General features: G+C 38.3%; 1 protein-coding gene across 2 annotated transcripts in view; it reads right to left on the bottom strand.

Moving 5' to 3' along the window:
• Positions 1 to 6,491: 6,491 nt before the first annotated feature.
• The window catches only part of LOC126210061 (uncharacterized protein C19orf47 homolog), a 45,912-nt gene continuing 40,300 nt past the window's right edge, over positions 6,492 to 12,103 (bottom strand). The window contains exon 10 of one of the 2 annotated variants that reach the window (XM_049939182.1): positions 6,492 to 8,393. In XM_049939182.1, the coding sequence (XP_049795139.1) occupies positions 8,232 to 8,393 (162 nt within the window). In that variant the 3' untranslated portion in view covers positions 6,492 to 8,231. The remainder of the gene's footprint in view (positions 8,394 to 12,103) is intronic. The other variant, XM_049939181.1, reaches the window with a different exon arrangement.

Consider the following 12,103-nt stretch of genomic DNA (forward strand, 5'->3'; position numbering starts at 1 on the left):
TAGAGTGTGACAGTCTTTTTGTTGTGCCCCTTTTCATAATATTGTTAAATAATATATGACATACAAATCTTATCATGTATGTGAAAATGTTTTTATTGTTTCATTCACAATGCAGTGTAATGACAAAAATCCTCAATGTGTCTCATCAATATTGTGGTTGGCCGATCTCTGTATAATGTATGATGTGAAACACTTGGTTCTCTTAGAAAAGGCTATATTCTCAACGACTTTTTGAACTTCACTGTATTAGTGAATATACTCATTTACACAATCCTCACTGTGTTTCATCAATACTGGATAAGCATTACGTTACACAGACATATTTAACTGTGGGTAACACCATGGGGTCAATATTGTAGTTTAACAATAATGTCTTTAGATAACAGTGTTTAAATGAAGCTGGACAGGAATGGAAGTTACTTTATTTCATTAGGCATTATCGAAGGGGTTGACAAAATTGCACTAAATTATGAAAAGGACTATATTCATGAAGAATAAGCAAAATGTTTATCCAAAATCACTGTACTGCACCATTTGATTATTCATTTGTTAGTTATGAGTATTTCTATCTTTTGTGTCTTATCTGGGTGTTTTTCTTTGTATCTCTTTTGCTTGTTGGTAAATTGTGATTGGTGAAGATGTGCTGAGAGATTAAAAACTTATCTATTTGACATTACATGTTGTTATTAAAGTCAGAAAGATGAAACTGTGAATCATATTATGTCACACGAATGAAACAATAAATGCATTTTCACATGTGTGGTGAAGTTTGTAAATCACAGAGCATATAGCTTTTCATAAGGCTATTTATTGCTCAATAGTTCGCTGCAGTGGGTGGTCATTGAGAAAAGTCTGTCAGTACGTACACACACAAACTGATGAAGTCAAGATATTGCTTGCTAGGCAGCAAAATAGCATATTATGGATGGAGCAAGGAGAACCTAAAAACCAGACTAGCACTGGCAAAAAGGGCATTCTTGAGCAAGAGAAGCCTATTAGTATCAAATATAGGCCTTAATTTCTGAGAACATATGTTTTGAGCACAGCATTGTATGGTAATGAAAATGGACTGTGTGAAAACTGGAACAGAAGAGAATCGAAGCTTTTGAGATGAGGTGCTACAGAAGAATGTTGAAAATTAAGTGGACTGATAAGGCAAGGAAGGAGGTTCCCTGCAGAATCGGCAAAGAAAGGAATATATAGAAAATGCTGACACGAAGAAGGGACAGGATGATAGGACATGTATTAAGACATCAGAGAATAACTTGCATGGAACTAGAGGGAGCTGTACAGGGTAAAAACTGTACAGCAAGACAGAGATTGGAATACATCCAGCAAATAATTGAGGACATAGGTTGAAATTGCTACTCTGAGATGAAAATGTTGGCCCAGGAAAGAAATTCATGGCAGGCCCCATCAAACCATTCAGGAGACTGTTGATTCAAGCTAAGTGAACCCCTTATACAGCTTGAGCAAAGCCAGACATGCTCCACATAAGGAAATGCTTTTGTAAAATCAAAGAAGATACCTACTGTCCTCAGATTATCATTTAGCTCCATAAGTGCCTCACATACACACAACAATTAATTGCATTTTCTATTCATGCTCCTTTTTTGAAGCCAAACTGCAAGTTAAGGTAAAAATTTTTGGAACAAAATTGGACACCCGTTTTAGAATGACCGTTCAATTGGATAATGTGCTGAAAATCAACAGGAAATCAATGTGTCAAACCAGTGAGGGATTAAAAAATTTCAGTGGCACAAATGTGTAATTCTGTGAAGAACTGAAACTTCGTACTTGTGTACCATAAGTCAGTGGATGAAACACTACCAAATTTAAAAAGATTCTTATGGAACCACTGTGTATTTAACTCAAAGTAATATGTACTACAGAAAAGTGTGGCATGATTTCATTTACTAATTCAATGGTGAGGAATATGTGGTTTGTGAATTGTGCAGACACTTCGTGACATTCTAGGTGGAGGAAGGAGGTTCCAAGTTGCTTAACAGAATATTAAAAAAAAGGATTGAAAAGAATATGGAGGCTCTCTTTGACGACAATTAGTTTGCTTCTAGGTAAGGGAAAGGTATTAGATAACCTGAGATGAAAAAAAGTCATGGGATACCCCCTAATATCGTGTCTGAACTGACGCTGGCACAGTGCAGAAACCCAATGTGGCATAGATTCAACAAGTTACTGGAAGCCATTGCAGATATACTGAGTCCATGCTGCCTCCATGGCTGTCTATAATTGTGAAAGCATTGCTGGTGCAGGAGTTTGTGCATGAACTGACCTCTTGATTACGTCCCATAAATGAATGATTGTATTAATGTCACGTGACCTGGGTGGCCAAATCATTCATTCAAATTGTCCAGAATGTTCTTTAAACCGATTATGAAGAACGGCGGCCCAATGACAAGGCACATTGTCATCCATAAAAATCCATCACTGAATGGCTGCAATGGTCTCCAAGTAGCCAAACAAAACCATTTCAATTCAATGCTCAATAAAGTTGGACCAGAGCACAGTCCATTCTGTAACCATAGCCCATACGATTATAGAGTCACAACCAGCTTGCGCAGTGCCATTTTGACAAGGTAGGGCTGTGGGGTCTGCGCCACACTCGAACCCTACCATCAGCTCTTACCAACTGAAATTGGGACTCAACTGACCAGGCCACTGTCTTCCAGTCGTCTAAGGTCCAACCAGTATGGTCACGGGACCAAGAGAGACGCTGCATGCGATGTTAGCAAAGGCACTAGCTTCGGCAGTCTGCTGCCATAGCACATTAACACCACATTTAGCCGCACTGTCATATGTCCCACAATGATTTCTGTGTTATTTCATGCAGTGCCACTTGTCTGTTTGAATTGAGAACTCTACACAATCACTGCTGCTCTCAGTTGTTAGGTAAAGACTGTTGACCATCATGTTCTCCACAGTAAGAGATACTGCCTGAAATTTGGTATTCTCGGTACATTCTTGACACTGTGGGTCTCGGAATATTGAATTCCCTAACAATTTCGGAAACAGTGTGTCCCGTGCATCTAGCTTCAATTACCATCCTGTGTTCAAAGTCTGTTTATTCCAGTTGTGCTGCCATAATCACATTGGAAACCTTTTCACACGACATAACCTGAGTAGTAATGACACCGCCGACGCACTGCCCTTTTATACCGTGTGTATGCGATACTACCATCATCTGAAAAGGTGCATATCGCTATCCCATGACTTTGTCACCTCAGTGTAACTGATGTTACTCTTGATCATGGAAGCAAGATTTTTTTTAAAAACGTTCAAAGGCACATTCGTAGAATAACTACACCAAAAAAGTATTTGACAATGTAAGACAGTGTTAGATGTTGCAAATTGTTAGAAGAAATAGGTATATACCATAGGGAAACACAGGCAATGTACGGCCACACACACACACACACACACACACACACACACACACACACAAAAAAAAACAGGTTACCAGAAAATTTGAAGTTGATGAAAAAAATTCGACAAATTCATTTGTTGAACTGGAACAAGAGGGAAAAAGTAGAAGAAGAAGGAATGAAGTATTGCATTTCAGAGATGTTCAAGGGGAATCCAGAGTTGAGTAATTAGCGACTATTGCGATTACTCTCCTAATACTGCCTCATTCCGATGCCGATGTCGGGAGACTATTTAGCAGTACGAATGGTATAAAAAACAAGCAGAGGAATAGAATGAAGTTAAATCTTTTAACTGCTATATTAAGAATACACTGTGGTTTGAGGTTGGAAGGAAAATGCTGCAACGAATATGAAATTCCAGTAAACGTTGTACAACAAATTGGTACCAAACAATTGTATCAACCTAAAACCGACGATGATGAAACAGATGATATTCATTTAAATAATTAGCTGCTGTTATAGAACTTTTTGTATGTTCCTGACTTTGTCTTGCTGATTTATTTATTGTATGTTCATTTAATGATTGTGAATATTTTATTACTTAATAATACAGGAAACTAATTATTAATATACTTATTGTTTTCTTTCATAATAATTTAAAACATTTTATTGGAAATCTTAGGGATTGTGAGAGTAGGGGCATTTTTGTTGGTGGCTTTCTGGTAGGTTTTGCACTTGAAACTGATGGGGAGCTCACTTTAACTGTTGGCAACACTGCTTCTGGGTGCTTCGCTTTCTTTGTCAGGCAGTACATTTGATATTTACAAGAACCATGAGGGGAACAAAATCTATGAAAAACCTTGAGAGAAGTGTTTGGATTATGAAAGATATAGGACAGGTGTGCTGTCTTTCTCCTCTGTTCCAACTGAGGGAAATAAAGATTCAGAATAGGAAGAAGTGAGGAAAGTTTACAGGGTCTGCTGTATGGAATCAACAGTCTACTGAGCAAAGAATATGGACTAACAGGAAACCAACAAAAGGTTAAAGTAATGAAAAACACAGAAATGAAATAAGTGACAAACATTAAAAATTCAGGACCACGTGGTAAGTGAAGGGAAGGAATTATGCTACGAAGAAAAATAATGCTTGGCAGATGAACCAAGGAGAACACAACAACGCACATTGGAATACACAAGGAGAGCACTCATCACCACAAGAAATCTACTAGTATCAAACTTAGGCCCCAAAATGAAGAAGAAACTTCAGAGAATGTATGCCTGGCAGTTAGCACTGTATGACAAGTAAATCATGGATTGTGGGAAAACTGGAAAAGAAGGGAATCAAAATATTTGAGAAGTGGTGTTACAAAAAGATGCTGAAAATTAAATGACTAATAAAAAAAATTAGATTTTCCACAGAATTGGCAAGAAAGGAGAACGTGGAGACATGTAACTAGAAGGGACCACCAGAGGCCACAGAGGGGAAGAGAAAAACTGTATGGTAAGACAAAGATTGGATACACAAGGTGTCCCAGAACTGCTGTGACAAACTTCGAGGGGTTGTAGAGGGTGTCTCGAGGAAAAAATCGAGGAGGAACCGACGTTTGGAAATGTCGTCCAATAACACTGCACAACATCTAAGCTGTAGGTGCTGGTACTTGCCACTAGGCCATCCCTTCAGCAGGAAAAGTGACTTTATAAGCTGACGGACCACAGGCGGAATGTCTCGCAATGTTGTTTGTTATTCAGTGATCACAACGGATTGTCATGATCACCAGTGAAGGTGATGGAGTTAGCTGTTGTGAAGAAAGGTCTCATTTCCCATGAATGTGGTGCTCTGCTCCTGGAACCCTATAAAATCCCAATTTTTTGGGTATACAGGAGAGAGATTAAACTGCAAATGGAAATCTATGTCCAAAACCGCCATCCACTGAGGCAACAGAGCGTCACATTCACAGGAGACAAGGCCTGTCTACACAGAAATTAGCATGAAAAACTTTCATAGCACTACAGGAGGCCATAGAGACCAGAGAGGATAAGAGTCCCTTCTCTAGCAGCAACCATGGCAATAAGCCACGATCACTGAAAAAACAACATTGCAAGATGTTCCATCAGTGCACCAAGTCATGTTTCCTGCCGAAGAGGTGCCCTAGTTGCAGGTGGCGGCACTTACAACTTCGATGCTCTGCAGCGCCTTTTAATACCAGCAGTTTATACACAGAAAAAGCACAAAACAACAATGAGGGATGCTCATTTTTTTCTTATACGGTAATTTGATTTTGGAGCACCTCTGTTCGCAAACTCCCCGGCAGCAATATTTACACCCCCAGGTGGATCAAGCTTTTCTTTTCTCTGGGGTGGAATAATGTGGTAATTGTTGTGTTGGCAATGTACACACTTCCATGGACATACTGGAGCTCTGCTTATTTTTGTACAACACGACATACCACCCAGTGTTGTACGAGTCATAGAACTGCCAGCAGATCTACAGCCAACTATCAGCACCCCCTAATGCAAAAAACAATATAATCACAATCCATTTACCTCATTTTGATAACATTGTCCCAAGAATTAGTTCATGCACTTTGCTCATGAGTTCTCATAATCCCAGCCTTCTCCATCTTGTGGAATTTGATACCACATAGATTCCGTCTTTTTCAAAATCATGTTTATCTGTACTTACTAAACAGTGGTTTATTGGCCACAAATCATGCCAGCGTTACACTATATTTCTGCAAAAGAAACACTCATAACTGTAATAATATATTAGTTTGTAAATAAAGTAGTCCAGGTGGAACAGGGGAAGTAAAACCAATCATTTATCCCAAGAGAAAGAAAACATCCGAAACATTTTCCTAGTGTGGCAGGCACCTTAGATGTACCACCTTCTCAGAGCTTGGAAAGCACACTGAACACCTGTAAGAATGACCAGGAAGCAACCCCACACTGTTTTTACGATTATGTTTTCTTAATAATGTTCACCTTGGAAATATAATAATTTTTCTACACTTTTAATGAAACCAAACAAGAATTTCTTTTGTAAGGTCAGCATAGAAGCTTTAATCCAGCATATTCTGACCTAAAAAGCATACAATTTTGTGCATAGTATCAAGTTGCATACCATTTTCTGCATGATTTGTGATACTTTGTGTTATTAGATTGTTACACTTTTACCAATTAAATATTGGCACTGCACTGAAGTATAAAGATATTTAATAGTATACTGAATAACAATGCAAGAAAAACTGTTTGATGCACTCCCGATACACAACATCTCAAGTCCATTTATGCAATTTTTATAAAAATTAAATTTGTAAGCAAATACTTTTAACTCAGTCCATCATACAAGAGCACATATGACATTTGGAACAAAAACATTGAGAATAAAAGAAAACTGTAATTCAAGGACTAAATTATTATTATTAACAATTCCAATGAAATTCTCACCCACTTCAAATAAAAATTACAAACATCTGAAACAGTTTACAAATCTGTATAACATAATTACCTTTGTGAAAAACAAGCAGATGCTCTGGTTCTGAGAAAACACATAATAAATACAAAAAAAGGTAGCAGGTAAACACTAAAAAGATGGAACAATGAACATAATAAGTAACTGAAATCATTATAAATAAAAACAGAAATATGATACGTATATATAATAGCTGACAAATTACATACACATTTTAATTCCTTTACATTCAAGGAAAGAAAACTAAGATGTACTTGTGAAATTATGACAAAGCCTTTACCTGCAATAAACCACCCCCTAAGTTACCAAAAATTTGTAAGCAATTTCAGTATACTACGAATGAATAGCATTATATAAGACAGACATTTTACTTGTGAAACAAGGTATAATAGTTTCTGGAGTATCATCACTGACTACAAATCAGATCTAATTTCACATCATTAGGCAAAAAAATTTTCAGGATTCTATTTTCAATTGTGTCCCAGAAAACTAGGACAGACTGTAAATGACAAAGACAATATTCTGCACACAAGCAATTCAGACTAAAGTATACACAAATGAAACACAAATGGCAATATTCTGCACACAAGCAATTCAGACTAAAGTATATACAAATACATGATTAGGATTTGCTAATGAAACATACAATTCAAATTATGTTACAGATATTGTAGCATGTTAGTTTGGTAAGTAGAGCAGTTTAGAGCTATCCTTAACATGGTTTGAAATACAACAAGAGACTTTCAGATGCTTTAGGGGATTAATTTTCTTAACTTAGACTGCTTTAATTTTCTGAAGGAAAAGGAGAAGCAAACCATATTAAACATGTCTCATTTTTTCTACTTATGAGTAGATGATGCCACACAATCTTAAATTCAATACATACATTTGTCAAACTGTTATGCACTTAAAAGCAGCAAAGAAGAAGAAGTAGAATAAAAATTAAACAGCAGATGGTGGTCCACAAAAATTTCAACTGCACATCTTACCACATAAAAGTAAATTTTGTTGGCATTCTTTTTGATTTCCTGTTAACATGCCATTATATTTGCAAAAGGGTACTGAAATGAATAGGACATTGTATCCTTTATCAATAATCATGCATACATTAACAGATCTTTAGAAAAATAGTTACTGTAATAATAGTAATACAGAGCTTAACAAGTATACTTTTATCTGACAGAGTGGGCTGTATCTCCAATTTTTCACTCCACACATCCTGGAATCAGCCTGTTATTGTTCACTTCCATAAAATGCCCCACACTCCATGTGACAAGAGCCTTCATTCTTTTGAATTATACAACATTACAATCATTCTATTATTATCGACAGATTCATTTGCATACAAGGAATATTACAGTCTCGATACGAGAGGAACTAGCGCCTAAAACTGGGCCTCCCTGCCAGTCTTGATGAAAATCTGCCGCCCCTCCACTGGCTGCCACCTCGAGAGACAAAACTCCTGCCAAAAGAATTTCTTATTCCAGGTACAATCTTCATGACTGGTGTCCCACTTTCACTACTTGGGCCAGTAATACGCTGCAAAATAAAAAGTTCGAATTCATTTGCTGTTTGACTATGGTGATGATGATGACGACGACGATTACTACTACTACTAGCACCACCACCACCACCACCACCACCACCACCACCACCACCGCCAACAACAACAACTGACAGATTGAACAACATGTTGTACTAAAAGGAACAAAACTGGCAAATGTAAACATAATGTAGGGAGTACCCCAAGAGCGTGCTGCAAGGTTGCTATTACAGTAGAACATCGCTTTTACGTTCCCAGAATTAATGCTTTCCCACTGTTTTCAATATTTTGTTATCGTTAGTGTTGAATTTCTTATGTTCGCAATATCAATTTGTAAGAACTCTGCGTTAACATATGAATAAATTTTACTGTAATTTACATTTTAGGGAACACTGTTGGTGAGAAAAAACTGATGTAAATTGACATAAAATTATGCTGGGGGGTGTTGGCCTTTAAGTAATGTTTACAAACATTACAAGTTTTTGATGTCAGGGCACTCAACTCCGCAGATCTGAACTGGTAAAAGTTGGAACGATTCGTGCTTTGTCTCCAGCCACTGCAAAACTTCACTACTTCAGTCCACTGAAGAATCTGGTTACACCAATCAACCACCAAGGTGGGAGTAACCAGATTCGTTCGAATAAAGATATCACGACCAATCACAGCGGTTTCCAAACTGTCTCTACTGTGCATGTGCAGATTCATGATCATTGAGATCGCCGTGTCATGTTTGTATTACTCGAATGCATATTTCATGTTTCATTGTTTGGCCACTTGCTGCTCTAGTTGTAATCTTTGCATTGCTAATATGATTCTGGTTTAAATATTGAAACACTGCACAGGTTATGCATTTTCCCATGTTAAGCATGATGTGTTTCAAGAATACAATCTGACCGTCAAATACAAATATTTTATGCGAGTGATACTTTTCCGCATGTTTGGCTTTTTGCTAGAGGAAGCACAGTACCTTGTAAGCTCAAAAAGACAACTGCAGCAAAGTGAATAAGAGGCAGATTGACACACACACACACACACACACACACACACACACACACACACCGCAGAAAATACTTACGTAAATATTTATGCCTGACAATAATGATAATAAAGTCTCAAAATGTGTCGTGCTAAGCATGAAAAAATATGTAACGGTGGAATATTTCATTATTTAAACAAAAAATGGCACAGCTACAGGCCTGCCAAAAACTTTGACTACGATAAATGAATGAAATCAAACGTTTCTACTTCCGAGATAGTTACCAGTTTCAGTTACGTCAACAGCTAAACACAGTACAAGATTCAGATAACCTTTTGTGTGTATTATGTACAAACACTGTGGTGACGAAAGTCAGAGGAATCCCCCTAATACCGTGTTGGACCTCCTTTTGCCCGGTGTAGTGCAGCAACTCAACTTGGTATGGACTCAAAAACTCACTGGAAGTCCCCTGCAGAAATACTGAGCCACACTGCAGAAATACTGAGCCACGCTGCATCTACAGCTGTCCACAACTCCAAGTTGCCAGAGCAGGATTTTATACATGAACTGACCACTTGATTATGCCCCATAAACGTTCGATGGGAATCACGTCAGGTAATCTGGGTGGCAAAACCATTCATTCAAACTGTCCAGATGTTCTCCAAACCAATCATGTGGCCCGGTAACATGGCACATTCTTCTTTGGGAATATGAAGTCCATGAATAGCTGAATATGGTCTCGAGGCAGCTAAACATAACCATTTCCAACAATTGGTTCAGCTGGACCAGAGGACCCGGTCCATTCCACGAAAATACAGCCCACACCATTACAGAATGACCACTAACATGCACAGTATCTTGTCCTGTTGACAACTTGGGTCCGTGGCTTTGTGGGGTCTGCACCACACTCAAACCATACCATCATCTCTTACCAACTGAAATTGGGACTCATCTGACCAGGCCATGGTTTCCCAGTGTTCTAGGGTCCAACCAATATGGTCAAGAGCCCAGGAGACGCACAAAAGGTGATGTCGTGCTGTTAGCAAAGGCGTTCGTGTCAGTCATTTGCTGCCATAACCTGTTAATGCCAAATTTTGACGCAATGTCCCAAAGGGTGTTGCTTGTTTGTTAGCACTGACAACTCTACACAAAAGCCACTGCTCTAGGTCATTAAGTGAAGGCCGTCAGCCACCGCGTTGTGGTGAGAGCTAACGCCTGAAATTTATTATTCTCAGCACACTTTTGACACTGGTTTTGAGAATACTGAATTCTCTAATGATTTTCGAAATGGACTGTTCCATACGTCTAAATCCAACTATCATTACACATTCAAAGTCTTAATTCCCATTCTGCAGTCATAATCATGTCGGAAACCTTTTCACATAAATCCCCTGAGTACAAATGACAGCTCTGCCAATGCACTACCCTTTTATACATTGTGTATGCAATACAACCACCATCTGTATATCTGCATTGTGCTCCCCCATGGATTTTGGCAACTCAGTATGTGTCTTGTATAAATTATGAAAATGCAAGGGGGTGGGGCAATCCTACACTTAACTTTTACTGTTTAAAAAGTCAATTCCCACATTTCAAAATTTCCTGCTTTTTACACCACTTTTTAAAGTGCCTTGAAAAGTGTAAAAGTAGGGTTTCACTGTATTTAAAGTTTATATTAATGACCCAGTGGCTAACACTGAAGGCTGTGCAAGGCTATTCCCAAACAATGTTGTTGTCTACAGGAAGGTTGGAAAATGAACAGACTGCAGCAAAATGCAGGAAAACGTACAGGGGATTGACAAATGGGGCAGGGGTGGTCACCGACACTGAACATAAGGAAATTTAACATATTGCACAGAAATAGGGGACAATGTCCACTACTGTTAAACTGCACTATTGGCAACAGATCACTGCAAACAGTAACCACAGTAAAATACCTAGGAGTAACCATCAGGAAAGACCTTAAGCAGAATGAGCAGATGCCAGATTGAGATTCACTGGGAGAATCTTAGGAAAATGTAATTCATCCACCAAAGAAGTGGCTTACAAGACAGTCGTTTGATTGATTACTAAATACCATTCATCACTGAGAGTTCAAAATGTGTGTGTGTGTGTGTGTGTGTGTGTGTGTGTGTGTGTGTGTGTGTGTGTGTGTGATATAATTACAAAATTAACAATTTTTAGATTTTTTCCCTTTACTGGTACTGTGACACCTTGCTTATTGCTAAATTTCATGACTATGTCAACGGGAAGTACCCAAGAGGTTTTGATGAATGAGTTTGCAAGTATCAAAATATGTGACATAAACGGCCGACACACACACACACACACACACACACACACACACCGGGGTGTCTTGACATAGTATCTTTACCTCAGTCTGAGAGCATAACATAGACGATCAATGTACTCCAGTGCCAGATGTTAAAGAGAGGCATTGTGCATCACAGAGGGGGAAAGAATGGGACATCAAATTACTTCCTGCCACATATGTCTCGTGAAATTTATTGTGACAAGAAAATGAAAGTAATAAAAGGTCATACAGAGTTTTATCCACAATCATTCTTCCCAGATATCGGTAGTTAATAGAACACGGAAGGGGGAAACAGATAACAGTGCCAGAAGTACTCTCTGCCACACATCTTAAGGTGGCTTGCGGAGTATATATGTAATTGTACCAGTAGTACTAAAACACACATGTACCAATTACTTGGCAAAGCGAACTGAAGA

This window comes from Schistocerca nitens, chromosome 10 (genome assembly GCF_023898315.1).
Source record: "Schistocerca nitens isolate TAMUIC-IGC-003100 chromosome 10, iqSchNite1.1, whole genome shotgun sequence".
NCBI lineage: Eukaryota > Metazoa > Arthropoda > Insecta > Orthoptera > Acrididae > Schistocerca > Schistocerca nitens.